Raw genomic sequence first — 23,485 nt, 5'->3', positions numbered from 1 at the left:
TTACCATGCTCTAGATATAAGTCTGTACTGTGGTTGGATGACAGGCTCCTCATCATACAGGCCTTGAACAATAATTGCTCATATATTCTTTCTCTAAGACCTCTATTAGTCTTCTCTATAGAAAAATCTCAGAATGTACATATTGCTGTATATACTAAATATTCAATTAGATGTAAAATACACATTCTATATGTTATCTTACTTGCCACACAAAAGCTTAACATGTCAGCTATACATCTACAATTCTCGCAGGACATACACTTGCATATTCTCACATTTTTGGAATTACTAACTATCCTATTTCAATGCTGAACATTACACTGGTTAACATTTGTACCCTTGTATTAATACAACTAGACTTATCTCCTAGTACATGAAGTGTACGTGCAGTATATATTCTCCAGTTATTATGCATAATTCTATTTATTGTCACACTATCAACAGAATATGTCAATGTCATTATTGCTATCCAGTCCATCTTATTACTTGTTTTTTTTATTGCCCCATTCTCTGTCTCTTGATATACTGCCTGTTCCACCATCTTGCTAGGGTATCCTCTAACCCTAAACCTTTCATATAAATGTAGAAGTACTTCATAAGACTTAATATCATCTTAGGCAAACTTGGACAAACTTATCAGTTATGTCTTAACTAAAATGTTCTTGACATCGGCTGGATGCATGTTGTTATAATGCAATGCAGTATTACTTAGGAAATCTTTATAACTAATCTTAGAAATTAAAGTTTTTTCCCATTTACCTCATATCCCTGAATATCCAGAAAATTATCTCATAATTGTATTGTAAATTTTCAAAAAGAGGATGCTTAAATTCTTAAAAATATATCATCTATAAATCTGAAATCCATCCATCCTCTAACCATTTTTCCCAGTTTTGCACATGGGGTCAAGGTGCCACTTCAGCAGTGCCAATCACCTCGAGCCAAGGTTTATACCACTGTGTGGCTATCCCTGCCATGGTAACTCATCTGTTCCACTCATTCATACACACACTTGCACCTACGGGCAATTTAGAATGTCCAATCTATCCACTATACAACTTTGGAATGTGGGAGGAAACAGGAGCACCCAGAGGAAACCCACACAACTGCAGGGAGGACATGCAGACTCCTCACATAAGGCACCCCAGCTGAGAAATGAATCAGAGAACCTCTTGCTGTGAGATGACAACTCTAACTGCTGCACCATTGCTGCAGCCACCCCATATCTATAAATATGATATATAAATATTATCTATAAATCTGCAATAACCTTTAATAACATAAAATGTTCATAATCATCCAAAATACTTTCTTCTCAACCTGCCATAGCCACATTTGCCTAATTTGGAACCTCATTAGTCCCCATTACTACCCCTTTTATCTGTAGATATTATTCCTTATTGATAGTAAAAAAATCCTAGTTAAAAAGTATTGCATGCATACACTGTATACTTTTTAACATCCCTTTGCCACCTTTTTTTAAATAATTTAATCACTAAGGAAGCTCATTATCATATAATCATTTGTATACTTAGCAGTACTAGCTTATGAATACTCTGAAAATTATATTAGGGGTGTGCTGACAAAAGAAAGCCAAGCATAGTTGTAGTTATCAAAAATATGTGCATTATGAGTGTTAATAATGGTGGGGCAACTGCTATTATAAATATGAATGAGTAAACTCATAAAATGATAATGTAGTGATAACTGATGTGTTTTGTTAAAATGTTGATAACTTCTGTAAGCACTTACCTGTGTTTTGTGATGCAGTTGTCAGATTAGGTACAGTAGTATGATACTGAGTAGAATTCTGCGGAGATGATGCTGTGGTTGTTGTTGTCATTGTTGTTGTTGCTGTTTTCATCAAATGATAAAGAAAAATTAGGAAGTTTTTAATATTTCTTCAAAAATATGAAACAATAGAATCATTTTGGCTGATACAAATATAGTTCTTCTTGCAAAAATTCTGATTAAATCCACTTGCAGACTGTACAGAACAACTGTGTAAACATAAAGCACTCATAGTAAGACTAAAGATTCAGAATCAGCCATGCAGTATTATATTCCCACGTCTTCAAACCATGGTAACTGGTCAGTATAAAACGTGGATACATCTTTTTCACCTCTCAGTAAAGTTAACTATGATAAGGGCAGTGGTACAGGATACACATCATAGTATGGTGGAATGTCCTATGAAAGGTATTTTCTAGCACTGCGTTATTGAAATAGACATTTGCAGTTTTAGCTTCCATGTGATTTAATGGTTATATGTACTTACTTCTGAATGTTTTTTCTATTAATTTACTTAAAATGCAAAGTAAAAGGTAAATATAAAACTAAAGTGGGTTCAAATTAAGAAATATCCAAGTCATGCACCGTATATCCTGTATACATGCCATTTAGAATCAAACTGCAGTCATACCATGCTAATAATAACTTATCTCTAGTACTATATTCACTTATAGCCAATGTCTGCAGGTAGCTATAACTGAATATTATGTCCTTGTTTACATGAGTGCCACAGTCAGCATTCTGAATGTCAAACAGTGTCTTATTTTCCATTTGTATATCTTGAGTTTATTAGAAATTTTTCTGACATCTGTTAGGAAAACAGAAATTACATTAAGGTAAAGAGTGATCACCCAAGCTCAAGCCACATTTTCTTTGGCATAATAGTTAGAGGTAAAAGTTGTTCACATTTCTTGGATCACATCTCACAGGATAGATCACCAAAACAATGAGGCAGATGTATTGCTTGTCAGAGATCTAGGAGTTTTAATATTAAAGTAAAGCACATGTGAGAAAGACTAGTTCAAGGGGTTATATCCTCAGAAAAATAAAATTGTGTTGTATTTTTTTTTAAAACTGGTGAATTTGAATACATTAATTTTCAGAATGTGTGAACTCAAGCTATGAGTTACAAGTCTTTTTGGCAAAGATAATGTGATACAAACTTAGATGACGAGAGTATATGTAGCTGATTCATCACCACCTGTTTTCCTATTAGCCTGATATATGTTTATCAATTATATTTCATTTTTTCATGGTTCTGTCACTTGTCCAGTCAGGATAAAACAGACAAACAGTTGTGGGTTCAGTTCAAGCACCTTTATTACACACAAACATATCAAGAATGAGGCTTTGTAACGCAAACTTAAATAACCTTATAAGCAGACTGACTACGACACTCCTACATGTTAACACTCAGGCTGTTATTTCAAAATGGCACTGCTGCCTCCACGTGCTCACTATTTATATGCATGTGCTACATCTGGAAATGTTCCTTAAAGGTATATACACACACACTCTGTTCTACACACTCCCTCTTTGAGAAATAGCTTATAACTCAAATGACAGCATTCAATGACATGCAATTATACAGAAATTATCTTTTGACATGTAGTTTTACAGAACTAATTCTTTGACATGCAATCATACAAAATCAGACACATATAAAACAATCATGTCCAGATTGCTGTGTATTTTACACGAGGTCTAGAAATATGACCAGATTATGTAACATAAAAGTCAGAATTGGATCTAGCAATAGGGACTGTCAAGGAATGTTCAACTTTGGGGACAATTGGGACATCAGGAATGGAAATAGATACTGAGACATGTTCTTGAGTGTGAACATTGTCAGGGTTGCTCTGAGATCTAGATTCTGTATCACAGGTCCAATGCTGCAATATCGTTTCTGATACAGGAAAAAGATGTCTGCAATTTCTCTTATATTCTATACCTTCAGATTCCACTAAGTAGGATCTCAGCTCTGTACATATACCACTCACTTGACCAATTTGATCACAGACTTTCGCAGTTTGCATCCTTACCATCTCTCCTTCTTTAAACATATGAAGAAATCTGCTCATTTTATGTAAGCTGGACCTCTGAGAAGAACATTTTTTAAAATGTTGGGCTTTGATTGCTCTGTTGTTTTTAGCATTAGGCACCAACAAACTAGAACTAATAGGCAAAGTTGTTCTGGTTTACCTAGATAGAAGTGTCTAAGCAGGTGAGCCAAGTAGGTTGTCATGGCATATATTTCTGAGATTAAGTAAATTTAAGAAGATATCTGTATAGTCATGGTTTGCTCTCTCTACTAATTGCTTTGCACTCTGTACTGCATGTTCAGCAAGGCCATTTGACTGTGGGGATTGCAGACTACTAGTAACATGGATAAAGTCCCACTCTTTTGCAAATATCTGAAACAATTGACTGGTAAACTGAGTACCGTTGTCAGAAATAGCTTTGTGTGGACTACCATGGACTGAAAAATGATGTTTCATGTTTTGTTCAAGTCTCTTGGGTCAATGCATATTCTGATTTCATCTGAATTTTTCTTATGAGAAGCTACCATGGAAGACACAGACTCAGTTGGTTCTGTGACTGGACAAATCACACCTTGTTGCACCATTTTATCTAACTGGACCTTGACTTTGTCTTGCATAGCTATTGGAACTCTCTTTGCTGGTCTGACCACTGGACTGACCTCTGGATCTACTTTCATGTTGTACACAACTGGAAGTTTTTCTAGCTTGCGGTCAAAAACATCAACATACTCTGAGAAAATAGCATCACTGAATCTGGAACTGGGACATGTGCTTAAATGATGTACTTCTTTCATAAAATAATGCAGTTTCATTCTTAAACTGTCTCTGAGACTGGATAATGACTGCACAAGTCTTCTGACTACATAAAATTACAAGCTGTAATTGCCCCAGCCGAATAGCAGGAAAGCACTACTGAGCCTTTAATTTGAATCTCTTCACCTCAATAAGTAACAAGCTTCACACAATTAACCAAATTAAGTTGTTCTCCAGTTCTCACTTTTGCAAATGTTTCTGCTGACACTACATTACTCTTTGAACCAGTATCCAGTTTGAGCTCTGTGGGTTTACCATTGATCAGGACAGTACAAAATACTTTGTTCTTTGCCAGCAAATCTACTGCATTAACCTTTTCACTGACCACTGATACACCAGCTACATAGAAAGTAGGGTTGCAGCTTTCTATATGATCAACTTGCCTTTTTAAGTGACCTTTCCTAATAACTAAATGTGGCTTGTCTGATTTACAAACTTTTGAAAGTGGTTCAATTTTTTATGCTTGTGGTCTTGCTGACCAAATGCTAACCAATTTTCTCTTTTAGACTCATTGTTGGCTCCACAGTTATGACAGTTAATAATAAGATTTGACTTGGGTTTTGCTGACTCACCCTTATATTTCACTGAACATGTCCATTTTGCTGAGCTAGTCTTAGAACTTGCTAGAAATCTATGGGTTCTCCCAGGGAAACCCACAGGGGCTGCAGCTGCCATGTGCTTAGGCCTGCTTCTGCTTGCCATGTGCTGTATGTTTTCTACATTTGCTCTAAAGGCTGTTGAAACCATGCTTTTATCACTTGTAAGCATACTTATGTGCCTTTCTGTGAGCTCATGGATGTGACAAATCTCTATGGCTTTGCTTAATGTTAAATCATTGTCACAAAGCAAAATTTCTCACTGCAGCATTATTAACACCGCACACAAACCTGTCCTTTGTTAACACATCTTTCAAATCACCAAACCTGCACATTTTAGCCTTATTTCTCAAGTCAGTGACATAAGCTGCAAAGGTTTCACCTGGCTTTTGGTCTCTTGTATAAAATAAATGCCTCTCTAATGTGACATTTGTCTGGGGGTTGCACATTTCTCTAAATTTATGTTTCAAGCACTCTAGATCTTCCCTTGATTCAGCTGGTACAACAATATGGCAGTTTTCCCCTCTCCTGCATATACTTCTGGTGCATACACAAATGAACGCTCTCTTTCAATGGCCTCTGACCCAGATAAGATAAGCAAAATAAATGCCCTTGTATGTGTATCTTTGTCATTAAATATCTGTTTGTATGAAAATATCATGGTATTGCTCAAATACTTTCCAATTCCCTGCTATATTATGATCAAACAGAAGTAGAGTGGGTCTGTGAAATGCCTCTGCCATATCAGCACACAGTAGCAAAGGTGCTTGTTATTATGTAGGAACATACAGACATATAAATATGCCAGAACTTTATGTCAGAATTTGTAATTATGTCCAATAGCACAATAGACTCTTTGAAATAACTACACTTTGCCAAATAAGTCTCCATAACACAAGAACACTTTAAAATCACTTCACTTCATAAAACCACTCCTTATCAGTCTAAGAAATACTTCAAAATGTCTGTACTTTGTAAATAAACTGTACACAGCAGAAAAACCTCAGAGTAATAAACACTGAAATGAATGCACTTTGCAAATAAACTATACAGAGCACAGAAACTCCAAAATGTCTGTACTTTTGTGAAACAACTCTGTACACTGTAAAAAACACTGAAATAGTGGCACTTTGTGAATAAATGTAGACAGCACAAGAAACTTTTTGAAATGGCTGTAGTTTGACTGCACTTTGCAATATAACTGTACTTTGCACACATCATCCTCTTTGAAATAGCTGCACCATAACAAAGCACACCCTCTGCAAACACTTTGCACACTCTGAGATACTTTGAACAACTCCAGTTATCTTTTGAATGGCTCTGGTCAATTCAAAATACTAGTTTGTGCCCAAACATGGTCTTTTACTAAAAAAATGCATTCACCTTGCTCTTTAAGCTTATTTTGCCCTTTTATTGTACTCGTTATGCCATTTTAATCTCTTATCATGCTCATTATACTTTTCTTGTGCTCGTTTTACTTTAAACATGCTAGTTATGTAAACCGGAGGTAATTCTGAGCCCCATATAAATATTTCTGCTAGTTTTATCAAATATTGTGGTTTCAAACATTTTGTTTAATTAATAACACTTTTCGTGCCTTTCTTTTGAATAATAATGTGTTACGTGCTACCCGTTTAATTAATAATGCATTTTGTGCCTTACAAATGCTTTGTTTCATTTTCTTTGCAAAATAAATCATCTGCGAAAGTTTTGGTTGTGTTAAGTTCATTTCTGGCCCTTTCAGATTATTTGAGACCTGCTTCATTCAACCAGCTCAATCTGCCTTCACATTCAACTTTGCACCTCATGGCTAGAAGAAGTTGGTCTCTTAATCCTGGTTCTGACACCATGTCACTCGTCCGGTCAGGATAAAACAGATGGACAGTCGTGACTTCAGTTCAAGCAGCTTTATTACACACAAACACATCAGGAATGAGGCTTTGTAACTCAAACTTAAATAATCTTATAAACAGACTGAATACCACACTCATACATGTTAACCCTCTGGCTGTTCTCTCAAAGTGGCACTGCTGCCTGCACATGCTTCCTATTTACATGCATGTGCCTACATCTGGAAATGCTTCTTAAAGGTACACATACACACTCTGTTCTATGTTTTGCATCATATTTCCTACAAATCAATGCCATATTATTAAAATTATAATAGCAAAGGTACCATTCTCATTGGAAAGAGAATAGAACAAGAGCTAGTTGAAATAGAATCAGTTCTAGATTTTTCTAAATTCTGAAATCTTAAATATTACATAGCTGTAATTTAACAGCACGACTTACCTCTTTTGCATGTAGAGATGTAATCTTGGCAGCAATCATTAAAGTTTAAACAGAATGCATCACAGAAGCAGATTGCATTAAGTGGTTTGCAGTCATTGTTGTCACCTTCACAACAGAGTGGACTGGGACCTGATGAGCAGCCTGGTCCTAAAATATACAAATGAGCATTAATAATATAATCACAAGGGGTAAGAAACTAAGAGTAATGCTACTCAACGCCAGAAGTCTAAACCTCAAGATGCACGCACTCGAAACTCTCCTTAGCATGGAGAACATTGATATCTGTGCAGTAACAGAAACCTGGTTCAAGGCTCCTAAGAGCACCCCAGCACTACCAGGTTACACCTCATACCATGCGTTTCGGCCCCAAAACTTTGACCGAACCACAAAAGGAGGGGGAGTATCAATATTCGTCAAAGATACTCACACCACCAGGTTGGTGGCACAGCACGAAGCATCAGAGACTATCCATGTGCAACTAACAGTGGGTAAAACTGCCTTCCAGTTTATAGCCTGCTACAGACCACCCTCCCAAACCCAGGAACCCCACTCGGCCTTCCTGAGAACACTGGAAAATATGAAGGTCTCTCCAAACACCATTATATTGGGCGACTTCAACTACCCAAACATAGACTGGGAGCATTACTCTAGCTCCAACACCCTAGCCCAAAGGTTCCTAGAATTTATAAACTCAAATGCTATGGAACAACTTGTTACCACTCTCACAAGAGGGGAAAACATACTGGACCTGATCATCACCAACATGCGGACTCTATGCTCCAGACCAGAAGTGTACCCTCACTGGTAAGATCAGACCATAAACTAATCTCACTGGATATTCACATCCCGACCCCACCCATTGCCCAGAAAACCGCAGTGAAAAACTTCTCTAAAGCAATATTCACACTCCTCAAAACCAAGGTGGAATCCTTAAAAGCCCCCGGGCCTATGGAAAATATGGCCCAGATGGCAGAATCCCTTATAAACGCATTCTATGAACACCTTCAGGAATGCATGGATCATGCAATCCCGAATAAAACCAAGACCCAATCCTCCAAAGGCAGACGTCCTGTCTGGTGGACCCCAGCCATAAACAAACTATACACTAGAAAGAGGAAACTATTACATGATAGAGCAAAATCCCAAAAAGGGAAGGCATCTCTGATCAGTATTAGCAAAAAACTACAGGCACTCATAAAATCATCTAAGGCTAGCTTCGAGAGAAAAATTGCACAAGACACTAAGGATAATCACAAGGCTTTCTTTAGTTATGTTAAGAACCTGGGTGGGAATTCCAAGATATGCTCAGAATTAGTTCAAAATGACAAAAAATACACCGAACCCACAGACATTGCCAACATCCTAGCTGACAGGTTCAGCGCAAACTCCCCCCCCACCAAAAGAGCAAATATCTATCCCAGCAGAGTGTTGCCCCCCTGACATCTCAGATGCTCAAGTAAGAGCCGCCCTCTCCAAAGCAAAAAACACAGCATCAATGGGACCAGACGGTGTCCCAGGCTGCATCCTACATGAACTCCAAGAAGAGCTAAACCCAAACATAAAACTACTGTTCAATCTCAGCCTTACTACAGGATATGTACCCAAAGAGTGGCGTACAGCAACAGTGGTCCCTATCCACAAAGGTGGTGCCTCAATGGATCCTGGAAACTATCACCCCATAAGCCTGACTAGCTTGGTCTGCAAAGCTATGGAAAGGATCATCATGGACCTCATAAATAAAGATATTGGGGACCTGCAGACACTGGATCCTACCCAGTTTGGCTTTGTTAAGGGCAGATCCTGCCTCTTAAACCTGGTCAATTTCTTTGAAACAGTCACCTAGGCCATTGATGAGCGGAAGGTGGTCCACACAGCCTACCTGGACCTCGCAAAAGACTTCGATACAATACCCCACTTGGGCATTATAGATAAGCTCACCAGCTTAAATATAAACCCCTATGTCACTAGATGGGTTAAAAACTGGCTCAAGGACAGAATCCACATGGTTAGAATTGCTGGAGCCATGTCATACTCCAAACCAGTTACAAGTGGCATCCCACAAGGCTCAGTCCTGGGACCTCTCTTGTTTGTTATATATTTCTCAGAGGTACAGGCCAACATGGAAGGACTGTGGCTGACCAAGTTCGAGATGACTGCAAAATGGGCACCATAATCGACTCTCCAGCCGACACAAGCATCCTCCAAAAGCGCCTCATAGAAACAGACAACTAGTGCCAGTGCCATGGCCTCAAGCTAAACGCCAAAAAGTGTATAGTCATCCCCTTTGGCAAAAACAAAGTGCCCACAAATTACCACATAGGTGGTAATCCATTAAGTACGGAAGAAGTAATTAGGGACCTGGGGACCCAAGTTGATAGCAATCTCTCATTTGACAACCATGTGGCCAAAGTGGTTAGAAAAACATTTTATATAGCCCACCTAATCATGAAGGGATTCACATCTAGATCAGGGGAGGTCACAGTGCCTCTTTACTCATCCCTCATCAAGCCCATAATTGAGTACAATGCCCCTTTTGGGATGTACCTTACCAGACACCTGCAGCAACTGGAAAGACCCCAAAAGTACCTCACCAAGAGGATCAAAGGGCTCAAACAGATGTTTTTATCCAATAGTTTTTTTATTTTTTTTTAATATTGACAAATATAAGTGTGCTGTTATTTTGATATCCACATCTGAATAGCAATAAATGGTTGGTATTTGATGTTTTTACATGATGAGCTGTTGACAAAATCTAGGGAAGTCTTATTTTGTTTTTCAGATACGTTAATAAGTAGCATTCGCACATAATTACACAAAAATGCTTCCAGCAATTCTACTTCACTGGCTTTTGCACGTGTCATTCAAAATATTACCTGACGCAGCATGTGAATACCAAACTCAAAATGGTAACCTTTAGCTTTTTTCACCTTCCACTCTACATGCCTTAGTTTTTCATGTGGCACTTTTCTTTATTTCTTCATCAGGTGATATAAGCAAATGTTTCTGTCACTACTTTGTACCCCTGCAATATGCTTCTCCTTGTTTGAGTCCCAGGTCAGTCAATAAGGAAAATGTTGTGCTTTTCCTATGTTCATTCTAAATTTGAGATTTCCTAGTACTATTCAGGGAAAAGAACAACAGTTAGCATAATAGTTAAGGTCTACACCTCTGATGCACAAGGTACAATGTTTGAGCCTGACCTCTAGCAAATGCCTGTTTGGAGTTTGCATGTTCTCCCTGTGTCTCTATGAGGGTCTTCCTACCTCATAAAAACATATTGAGTGTTTCCTTTTCAAACTCACCAATGAACCCAGCTGTGGGTAGTGGCACAGACTCTACATGCTGCCCTATAGGGGCAGGAATAGTTCTATAAACCAACCTCTTTGGGCATCTACTGTGGTGAGCAGTATCATCAAGAGAGGAAAACACAGATCATGGACTTAGCACTGTGGCAGGGCTAGCCACTTTCTAATTTAAAATATGGCTCTAGGTTATTTGGTGGTATTGACTAATGTCACCAGATGGGTACAGGTATTTGCTGGTGATAAGTGGGTTAAGCACCTGGCCTACTCCAACTAAGCCAGAGAGCCATGATAAGGATGGGAGGGGTGTATGTGCCCCTATTGGCCAATGTGTGCCTGCTATAAAGTCCAGCAGCCCTGGGCCACTAAGCTACAGGACAGCCACTGTCCAATTGTCCTGCCTGGGTTACCTGGGGAAGCTCTGTTGAATGAAAGCTGGATGTAAAACCAATCAACCTGCCAAACATGAACTCAGAATTGCTATAATCAATGTAGGTTCACTGATAGGACAGAGCTTGGAAATGGATGACATGATGACATGATGGCATGGAGGATGCTGGACATTCTATGTATCCAAGAGACAAGATGGAAGCTCTATGCAGCAAAGACACTTGGTCTTGTGATCCAGAGTCTACTACTCAGGAAGAGGACAGGCTAGAAATGGTATAGGAACTGCGGTGAGAGAGAAGCTTCAGAAGGCAGTGAAAGATATAGGTTCATAGTTCATAGTTTAGTACTAAGCTAACTGCCCTTGCAAGCATTTTAAGCCTAGCCAATTATCCCTTGTGAGACTCAAACTCTGTACCTTGTGTTTGTAAGGCAAACACCTTAGCCATTAAGCCACTCTCCCAACCCAATATTATCAGAATTAGTGACAAAGTCATGGCAATCAGACTCCAGTGTAATGACTGGGCAGTATTGATATAATCTCAGCCTATTTTTGTTATCAGGGTTGTGATAGGTGGGGAAAGGATACATTCATACAACAGTTGCAGGACCTACTAGATGAAGCAGGACAACAGGAATTGGTTTTCATAATGAGTGACTTGAACACACATATCGAAACAGACAGAACAGGATATGAGGACTACATTGGTCAATATGGGTAGGGCAACAGGAACAAACAAGGAGAGGCCATTCTAGACCTCTGTTTGGGAAATAGCTTGATAGTAGCCAGCACATGGTTCAGAAAGAGAGACAATCAGAAGATCACATACATGGGTGGCTGACGTGTAACTCAGGTGGGCTTCCTCCTAGTAATTAAAGGGCACAGTGGGAGAATCAGTGACTGCAAAGTCATCTAGAGTGACGCATTCAGTCCAAGAATAAAGTACTGGTTGCCACAATCAGCTGCAAGCAAGGGTCAGGGAAGGCTTCAAGGTCAACAGAGACCAGGCTGAAGACCTGAAAGTTGATTATATAGAAAGCACAACAGTTCAAACAATAACTTTGGGGTCTAGCACTGTGAGAAGAGGAGGAAATAGGGGAAATAGGCTGAGATGAAGAGAAATGTCAGCACCTCAAAACAGCATGTGTGAGGACTACAGAACAAATATGTGGCCAGGACACGTATGGAAATAAGGTACACAAGGAAAGCTGGTGGTGGAATGCAGATGTCCAAGAAGTTATCAAATGAAAGAAAGAGTGCAGGAAAAAGTGGGAGATAGAAAAGGTGGACCAGGCTAGGAAGGAATACTGACTGGCTAACAAAGAAGCTAAGAAAGGTTGCAATAGCAAAGAACATGAAATTGGAAGCACTCTACCAGCTTCTGGAAAGTGACTTAGTAGGTGGCACAATGAAACTATATCAGGTTGCAAGACAAAAATAGAAAGATAAAGAAGGTAGTCAGACACCCTTCTTAAAGGATGCCAGCAACAACCTGTTCACCAGTACACAGAACATCAAAAGCAGATGGAAGGAGTACTTCCAGCAGCTTCTGAGTGAAGAAAACACCACAGAAGCTATACTGTCCTAGATTCAGCCTACAATGGGAGAAGAGCAGGCATCTACCCTTGAAGAAGTAAGAATAGCACTTAGAAAAATGACATCAGGGAAAGCAGGAGGTCACACCAGATATAATAAAGATGCTGGGCGAGATAGGGGAGAAATGACTGCTGAAGGTACTCATAGCAGATTGGAGTGAAAGGCATATCCTATATGACAGAAATATAAACATGCTCATACCAGTGCACAAGACTAAGGGGACATCCACAACTGTGGGCAGTACAGAAGTATCAAACTCCTGTCACACTGCATGAAAGTTCTAGAAAGAGTGTTTGATAAGCAGATACACAGAGTAGTAGAAAGTAGGATGAGAGATCAGCAGTTTGGATTTAGATCAGGATGCAGCACAACTGACCTGATGTTTGCAGTGAGACAGATAGTGGAGAAGAAGCTAGAGATGAGGAAAGAGTCCAACTGGGCATTCCTAGACTTGGAGAAAGCATATGACAAGGTCCCAAGAAATCTGATTTGGGCAGTACTGTGGTGGTTCTAAGTGCCACAGACATTGGTAGAATTAGTACAGGCTATGTACAAGGGCCCAATGACTCAAGTATGAACAGTGTTTGGTCTCACAGAGTGGTTCCCAGTGGGAGTGGGTGTGCACCAGGGTTCAGATCTGATCCTACTGCTGTTTATACTGGTGATGGACTGCATTAGCAAATAGGTTGGAGGGGACAGATCAACAAAGTATGATGTGGCATTTTAGGCAGACTCTGACCAAGAACTTCTGAAAAGTATAGGGGGAATGGAATGTACGACCGAAGGCCCATGGGATGAAACTAAGTACAGATCAGACAGTAGTAATGACAGCAAAAGGGGGGACAAAGAAGAAGCTGGGAATAGAAATATAAGGAAAGATAGTGGAACAGGTTAATAGCTTCAAGTATCAGGGAGGAGTAGTTGAGGAGAAGGGAAGCCTGAATGAGGAGGTCAAAGCTAGAATCAGGGGGGCTGCAGCCACCTGGCACAAAGTGAGAAGAATACCATAGAAGATAAAGAGTACAGTGAACAAAACAGTGGTGTGACCAGTACTACTGTATGGTACAGAAACCTGGGCAGTAAAGGCAGAGCAGTTCAGAAAGCTAAAGCTGATGAAAATGAAGTGCCTGAGAATAGCGGTAGGATGTACAACGTGGGCAGATGAAGAAATTAGGATACAAGAGGAGAAGCCAAAGTAGCTCTAATTGCAGAAAAGACTAGCGACAACAGATTACTGTGGTTTGGGCATATGTGCATTAAAGCAGAAAACAATGTGGTGAAGAAGATTTGGGACAGACAGGAAGAAAGTAAATGGAAATGAGGGCATCTAGCAAAGATGTGGATGGACTGTTTAAGAGAAGATCTGCAAGAGTGAGGCATGGGTGTTGAAGAAGAGAGGACTGTGGCATCAGATTTAGAGAGTTGGCACCAATTAACATGACACCCTGACCACATGTAAAAAAATGGGAAAAGGGGGACTGATGATAATGATGATGATGATGGTTTGGGGAAAAATGAAAAATCATACCTTTTGGGCAGAGTCAATGGAAGTATCTATGAGAGGTGAATAATCACAGAATTTATATCGCCTAAAATGTCCAACCTTTGAGCTGTTATTCCAAATTATAATCACTAGGATTTCTGTGGACTACATTCCACTAGTGCAGCTTTCAAAATGTCTTGGACAGAAGTATTTTTGGGCCATACTGCTGGGTTTTCCATGCAAATATTGTTGTGTTTATCAGAGTAAAAAGTAGTATAGTGCACAATTTTTATAACAGTTTCCTCTTACTGACCTGCATGCCTTTTCCACTTTGTCAAATAAGATAAATAGTCACTCATTTTTTATCCTCAGCCTATAAGTCCTTCTAGTTAAGAAACTGAGATATTCACAATTATCTGGAAGATGTAGCCGAAAATCTCCTTAACTTTTTTTTAAATTGAGTAGACTGTAAAAATAGTAGCTGAGTGGACTGTTTCATTATAAAAGGTCATGGTGGGTGGTTTAAACATAAGAGCTTCCTCCTTCTTAAATCCTTCCAACTGAAATAATGCAAACAGAAAAGGTGTACCACATGAAAGGAAAATATCTACTGTCAATGCTGGTTTAGAAGGAGAACATGTAGCTTTCCTAACATCAAGTTCAAGCCCTAAGGTTGTGAAATACATCTTGGAGAGCTTAAGAAAAAAAGGTTTGCTGCTATGTACAGACAGGCTCCAATACAAGTAGAAATCAGATTTTGACAAATAAGACAGGTTTAATGTAAATTACTGCTTAAAATAGTCTGAGACCCTCAGTATGGTGCAATGTAAAGGGTTTATATCTTGTAATGCATAACCACTGCTTAGATATCCACATATACACTATTATAAGAAAGTCCCTTTTTACTGTACAGCTTAGTAATGAAGGTATGGTGTTCAAGGTCATGATTGTGATCATTCCACTGCAATCATCACCTGGATCATTGAGTATGATGCCTACTTTAAGTACCTGTCCAAACATCTGACACAAATCAACTTTCCACAGTGCTTTCTTACTAAGAAAAGCAAGGCTTTAAATCATAATAACTATGTGGACCATATCAAAACCTTATCCATCTATTCAATGTCATAATGCTACTCAGAGGAGATCTTTGATTAACAACTGATGAACCTCAGCAGACGCTACCCTATCAGACCTACTGCATATTTGCAAATCCAAAGGTGATATAAGCACCCAGGTAAGACAACTCAATTTCTTTTGCAACATAAATAGAACATATTGGAAGGGTAGATATGTATCATCAGAATACCACTTCTTTGAAATCATCTTCCTCTCCAAATAAAGCAAAGTTCTTCTCTCAAACTATTCAAATGTAATCTGGATGAATGGTTGGGTAACCACAAATTCAGCCCGAGTTTAGCATGCTTGACCCTCATGGATACAGGTAACATGTAAATGGCTGCTCATCTTTGGGTTATTTGTACTTAAAATATAAGGACAAAAAGCTTCATGGGAATGCATGGCTAGGCTTCTAAAGATCCTCATAGATCAATAGCCTATGAAGTACTATGAACCTATGAACCTTGGGGACACAAAAAACATTTTCTCTTGTTTGATTTCCACTTCCTAACCCTTGTCACTAGATGCAAGATGTCCTCCAGCATAGAAACTTTTAGATCTCATGACTAGCATTGTATTATAAGAAAAATGTTTATAATGATTTCAAAAAGTGATTCTTTTGCTAGATCAAAGAAAAATACATCATGAGAGAAAACATAAATTAATGTACTTACAGGGTATACCAAGAGCCCTGCCTTTCTTTTATATTACCCCTATCAAGGATTGCATTTCTGTTTAGGTGCATGATGTTGAATTCAGGGACTTATGTTTTTCTACATAGAGTTAAATGAAGTAAAACAATGGGTCTAGGTCTTTTTGTGTGTCTCTGGATCATTTATTAATTTGGGATTATCCATACTTAAGTGACCTACACCTAATATTTACTGCCAGGGTAATAAATGTTTTTTCTAAATTAGGCCAATATAAGGACATGTGGCACAAAGTTTTGATCATTGCATATCTTAGTACCCTTCAGTTGACAAACTGACTGATATACTTCTTACCCAGCCAAGCCTTGTATTATATATCACCTATCTTTTAGGCTAGGTAATAGCCAAAACTTTTGATATTGTCAAATGCCTTAACATTAAATCTGTGGCTATGTAAGTATGTATATGTGTTTACGTGTATCTGTCTAGGTACTCATCCATGTGCATCAGTGAGTGTGAATTTATAATGACAGAAATGTATAGTTATTTCATGCATTCTTTTTATTTCCAAACTGTAACTTACCTCGTGTTGAAGTGCTCAAACTTAGTCCTGCTGCAGCTGTTGCATTTAGAGATGGACTTGATAAAGTAGAACTTGAGGCAGCTGCATTGGAAGAGGTCACAGTGATAGCTATAAATAAAAGAAATAAATTAGTGTAAGTTGTGGATACAGGATATATCTGTGTATGTATATATATATATATATATATATATATATATATATATATATATATATATATATATATATATATATATATATATATATAGAGAGAGAGAGAGAGAGAGATGTATATGTATATATGCTTTACTATCAAAATCTATAATGTCAAAACACATTTTCTATACAAACACCGAAAAAAATTCTGAATTTCTGAACAGTAATTAGATAAACATATTGAAAACATGTCATTTCAAAATGATTGAACCAATGGCTTCGGCATTTCCAAAAGTTTACTAGGTGACACTTACCTGCCTGCTTCCCAGCAGTACGAATGTACACAGTTTAGTACTGCACATCACTTTAATTCACATTTTTAGATGGGGTCATTCCCTGCTGCACCCCAGACATCCCATACAAATTATATATTCCAACTCCAAGACCGCACACCAATGAGGAAAAAGGTAAATTTCTCAATATGCACTGTACAGCGATCTCTGTTCATAACGTCAACCTCAAGTGAGGGAATGCACTGTGCCATTTGCTAAACATCATTAGTAGAATTGCTGTTCAGCAATACAGGAATCAGCCAACACACATTTGGCACTCCCGTGTTTGCCTTACTGCACTTCTACATTTTAATATTAAACATATATATATATGTATATATATATATATATATATATATATATATATATATATATATATATATATATACACACATATATAGATATATATTGCTTGCCAGATTTTGTAACTTTATTCCTAAATGGAAATCACTGTTACATACTGTCCATTAACCTAGACTGACTCTATAACTGGTCATTGTTTGATCATTATTCTACACTTGTAAACAAATTTCAAGAAACAAGGAAAGCTCTGTTTGGGAGCTTCCTCCCAAAAATGAGTTGAGCAGGAAGACTGGTCCTATGCAACACAGATATCACAATATGCATAAGTGAGTTTTAGGTGTACTATGTTTTCAGTCAGATGTGACTGAGTAGATTTTCTTTTTTGCAGGTTTTCTGCAGTACTTATGTCCAGCTGTTCCATGGGGAAATGTTTTAAATATTTAGATGTTGTACTGAATGTTTTTCTCTCTCTCTCTCTCTCTCTCACTGTAATAAAAAATATCTGTAATACATTGGATTCTCTAAATCTTACCCAAACCAAACACAGCATACATTACACTATTACAGCAAAATACACATCAAGATAGTATAACATATAGATTTACATTTTGGCCAAACTGTCTTTATAACACTTGTCACTCCTATCACTACAATAGGTTAATAAAAAAAATTGCAATATGTAAAGATTTAGCAAATGCATCTATCCATCTATCGCTCTGTCTATAGTTATCTATCTATCTATATATATATATATATATATATATATAGATTCACTTCAGAAGATCGAATTTCCGAAATCTCGAACTACAAATAACAAAAGCTCAACTTCTGAAGGGAAACCATTAAAACAAAAAACCACAAGCTTCTTTTTTGGGGGGCTTGCCCCTGACTTATGGGGGCTGTGCCCCACCCCCCCCCACCTAAATATAACAACTTCCAGATTGCACTACAGTGGGGAGATGGGAAATCTCGGAGATTTCTTTACTTCCTGCCAACACCACGAAACAAAAAACATTACGTACACACAAGGCATGCAACAATACTTGCCTCTGTGTGCACGTAATGTATCAGGTAAGTAGTGTTATTTGAACCTCGATTTATTAAAATCTCGATCATATGGTCTCGACCATATGCAAATCGAGATTTTAATAAGTGTTCCCATATATATATATATATATATATATATATATATATATATATATATATATACACGAGATATATTATATGGATAATATTTGCACTATGTAAAAAAGTAATGATTTATTTTTCAAAATTTTGTTGAATTTTTCCAGCAAATACCCACTATAAATAATGTAATAAAAATCTGAATCTCTCTACTTCCATTGGTGCAGCTACAGAGCTTCTATGAATAAGTAATCTCTTGTGATGTTATGTATCATCGCCCTATACTGCCATTGTTGCAAAAAAAAAAAAAAAAACTCCCTGCCTAAATTAACCCTTAAAAATAGAATTTCTTACGAGGGCTAAAATAAAATACTGATTTCACCTAGCATAGAGTAAAAGGCAATATTACACAAAAGGGGACATAATGATAAATATTGAAAGTACTTAAAAAGTAACCAAAATAACAAAATAAACTATAAAACTAACACATCATAACATAACTTTCAAGACACTAAAAATAATGACCATTATCAAGAAAGACTGAAATTTATTTTAGAATCTTCAGTAGAAGATAATTTAAGAGGCTCTGCATTCATTGCAACCTTTGTGACTCCTCTAAAACAAAGTGCACATCCACTCATATATATGCACCCACACCAACACACACACACACACACACACACACACACACACACACACACACACACACACACACACACACAACATACACATATACAAACACACAATGCATTAATTGAATATATGGAAGTCATGTTTGTGTGATTCATGAGGCATGGGTTATCCACTTGGGAAAAAGCTTAAGAATTTCTGCTGCAATATTTGTAGCAGTCATGGTTTATTTATCACAGCCTGTATCTGCCCAAATTGTGTCTCTAAGTGAGTAACTTAACCAGATGTTGCTCCTGGGTCATAATACAATGGAGAAACACACACTTGCAATGACACATATTATACTTACAAGGCAGAGAGTATAACATCATGAATAAACATTTGTGAGAAAGAAAAGTCACTAGTTGCAGTATAGTTTGAGCTAAGGTATGCTTTTAATTGCTCAAATATCTGTATGTCACACCTATAATATTTTGTCATTACAGCTTCAGAGAGTGTTTGATATATATTAGCAAATCAATTGATCAAAAAAAAAAACAAGTTACATGTTTTGATGGGTACATACTACAGGATAATTTACTCTGCTTTTCATGGTAAAGTACTCTACCTGCAAAACCTAGTGAAGAACATGTCTTTCCTAAAAGGGAGATTATCCTGCTGTTGTAACATAACATACAAAGTAAAGTAATACAAAGTAAGGTAGTAAGTTAAAGTAATGTCAGTGTATTTCATCACAGTATCACCAAATGAGTCTGTTACTACAAGAAAAACATCAGAAGTTCAACTTTACCAGATAAATAAATTAATAATTATAATAAATATAACAGGAAAGTGCACTATTTCAGTACATACTGAATTATTTATTACTGTATGTGGCAACAGGACTATTCCCAATACAAGAAATTCTTACCTCCTGTTTTCTGCAATTAAGTCACTTTAATATACAAGACAGTGTCACACCATACTCATGTAACATAATTTCATTCTTTAACTATGTTCTTCAAAAGGGTAATTACAATCTGTACTAACTACATTCTGTGATATGTACTTCAGCAGTTGTAGTTGTCATGCCATATATTACCATTATTTTATGTACATGTAATGTGTATTTTGTAGTGACATGTACCTGCACTTTGGCTTCTGGTTGCAGTGTTTGAAGTTCTGTCACTTGTGCTGCTGTTGTAAAGGTAGGGTGATGAAGTAGCTGACATTTTTGGAGTGGCTAGAATTAAATGTAATAAATAAGATATATAAAGATACATGAAGTAACAATAATGCATTCAAATGTTTCCTTAAACACTGTATATATTTAAAGTTAGTAAAAATGAAGAATGTTATGACATTACAAACCAGTGTGACATATTCTGTAACTATTTCACCATTTAAAGAAAAGTTAATTCCTGCAAATAATATCATTTAAGAACCCTCCATGGGACTATGGTAGAAAACCGATGCTTTATAATATGGTACTCATTTTCTGATTTTATGATTGACAGCTATGATGCAAATGTTTGACTCACTGTATACCTCCTGAACTCCTCTCCTCCAGAGTACCATGCAAATTAGCACTCAAAAAGAAATAAAAGATGCCTCCAAACACTGTCTTAATGAAAGTATGTCCATAGTTACTAATGAAACAACATGATGTTTAAGGCAACAGAAGAAACTTAGCATCAAAGATAAATAAAAACACACAGACTTTAATAAATCAGTCAGTATGCATATTTATAAAAAAACTTTATCAAACTTATTTTCAAACTCATGTATACCACTTTAGAAAACATTTTAACCTTAAACAGTCCCCATTTATAGTTTCCTTTTCTTTAAAATAGTTTTTAATATTCACAGTCCTATGAAGACATATTTACTTGCATAAATTTAAAATAACTTGCTATTTGCAATTTATGTGTTCCAACTCTCCTGTCTCTATAGTTTGATGTAATACATAATAAATGCACAATACAATTTCTGTATAATTCATTAACAAATCACTTTGATTTGATCATATAACTTTGTTCCTATATTCTGTTCTTAACCTTCTTTCAGTCTTGCTTATGTAAATATGTTTCATTTTAAATACTGGGCTGCAGAAACCACATACTTAATACACAGTTGTAAAATCCTGGCAATTTTTGCTAGTCATGTCAAAACAGTCCCCAGTGAAGGCTTAAGTGCCATTTATGCTGCAAATAAATTTGTCCGTCTTGAGCCAGCGACCATTCATTCAAGCGAGCGTGTCCTCATTTTAGCCTTTTAAATGTTATGCTTCATGGGAGTTTATTGCCTTTGGAAAATTGTTCCTTTAAGTGCCTTTAAATCCTATTTGGGGTCAATCTTTATAAAGTAGTAATAGCAGCAATGGTGTTGTCAGAGGTATTTGCCAGCAACTCTGCAGGTGTTTACGATGACATAGATAAATTCTTTTTATTTATAGTCAAAATGGGTAGCAGTTGATTTTTGATGGGTTTGGTTTTTTTTTTGTCACTGCTTCTAAGCTTAGTTCAGGAAATTATTCATGGTGTAGATGTTTGGCATTTAAATTTTCTTCAATCTCTATTGGAAGCATTTTAAATGTGTCAAAGCTGTTCTGCATATTTTGTTTGTGGGAAGTTCGTGGGGGTTAGTGTCAGTGACCATTCATGTTCTCTGTGTATATTACAGACTCCCATTTTTCATTCATGAACAGTCATATCAGGCCAGGAATGAATTTGTGGATTGCCATCTAAAAATTAAGAATCATCTTGAAGGAAGCAATCCTGTTACTCAATTTTACATGCAAGGGCAATTTGCTCCAGAGATGGGGTAAACATTGGGTAATGAACTCATCTCCTCAGTGTGCTTTATACATACATTAATGAAAATTGAAATCTTTAGTTCTAGTATTTATGGAGCTGTTTATCTTGTGGATATGCAAGTGATCAAGAAGGAATGAGTCCTGTTTCCAGTAAATGTAGTATGAGTATGCAAACGATAATTGTTCTCCAGATGCTTAACTGGATTTTAAGTGACTAAAAAGTTAAGGGTTTACTGATTTTATTTTCAAAGTATGAATTTGAATCTGATGATCAATGTGTCTAATAAACTCCAGTGAAACCAGTTTTATGATCTGCTTTCTTTTCTAATTATTATTATTTTTCTTTCTTCCTCTCTTTCTTTTGGGCATCATGTCGAATGGAACCTCATTACTCTTTATGGCAAATAAAGTTAAGGGCTATATTAGGGTGTTCTAAAACTTCCCTTTCATAGCGAAGGTTAAACAGCCAAGTTTGGTTATGCTAAGGCAAACTAGAGATCAAATAAAATTGGATAGTTTGCTTTGATTTTAATAGTACTTATAAGGTTAACATTAGTCAGATTTTCTGTTCTATGCAGCTTGTCTTGTTATCTGGGAATGAATAATTGGTACTCATTTAGGGGATCGAATTATATCTATTCTGATTCCAGTAGGTTCTATTATGGTATTACATTATACTTCTAACTTTATCAGTTTATACTGGCAGTTACTGCATATATTGGGCCTCACTGATCAGAATGGAGAAGTATAGGCTTAAGTGATTCTCCAACAGTGAGGAACATTTGGCATCTGATTAAAAAATATTGTTATGTATATATATATATATATATATATATATATATATATATATACACACACACACACACACACACACACACACACACACACACACACACACACACACACACACACACACACACACACACACTCATGCAGTAAAGTGAAGCAAACAAGCTATTATTATTGGTGAAATATTGATCCTATAACATATGATGTAATTGTGTGTCTGCAATACTCTGGCATGAATTCAGTATATATCGATATATACTATTACACTGGACACAGAACAAAACCACAAGACAATTCCAAATGTAAATAAAAGTGTGAAGCTACAAGGTTTCGAGTTCCTGTTCTTGTTCTATTATACTAGACTGCACTTTCTAAATGTAACATTTGGAGACAGTTTACATATGCAGCATACAAAGAAATAATAATAACAACAAAGATAATAATAACAACAACAACAATAATAATAATAATAATAATAATAATAATAATGAAATATACATAAGTTGGTTTTACATATATCAGAAATATTTGATGCACCACCCACCATAGTAATTTATGCTAACCTTAACACTGCTCCTGTTCCCACCCTACCTGTGCACCTTACCTTTAAAAAAACTTTCACTATCACTACACAACACATGCACACAAGCTAAATATTTTCCCTTTCCTGACCTTTACCCTAACCATAAAACACACACACACTTGAACATACAGTACATTTATTC

General features: G+C 36.9%; 1 protein-coding gene across 1 annotated transcript in view; it reads right to left on the bottom strand.

Annotated features, from left to right (window-relative positions):
• The window catches only part of LOC122801342 (fibrillin-2-like), a 662,974-nt gene that overhangs the window by 490,841 nt on the left and 148,648 nt on the right, over window positions 1-23,485 (bottom strand). The window contains exons 12-15 of the mRNA XM_044070882.1: window positions 20,304-20,399; window positions 16,656-16,763; window positions 7,535-7,681; window positions 1,753-1,854 (exon numbers count right to left, since the gene is read on the bottom strand). Of these exons, the coding sequence (XP_043926817.1) occupies window positions 1,753-1,854; window positions 7,535-7,681; window positions 16,656-16,763; window positions 20,304-20,399 (453 nt within the window). The remainder of the gene's footprint in view (window positions 1-1,752; window positions 1,855-7,534; window positions 7,682-16,655; window positions 16,764-20,303; window positions 20,400-23,485) is intronic.

Source organism: Protopterus annectens, chromosome 4.part1 (genome assembly GCF_019279795.1).
Source record: "Protopterus annectens isolate FY-2018-M chromosome 4.part1, PAN1.0, whole genome shotgun sequence".
Lineage (NCBI taxonomy): Eukaryota > Metazoa > Chordata > Ceratodontiformes > Protopteridae > Protopterus > Protopterus annectens.
The sequence above is the reverse complement of the archived record's forward strand: the minus strand, read 5'-3'. Positions and strand labels throughout refer to the sequence as shown.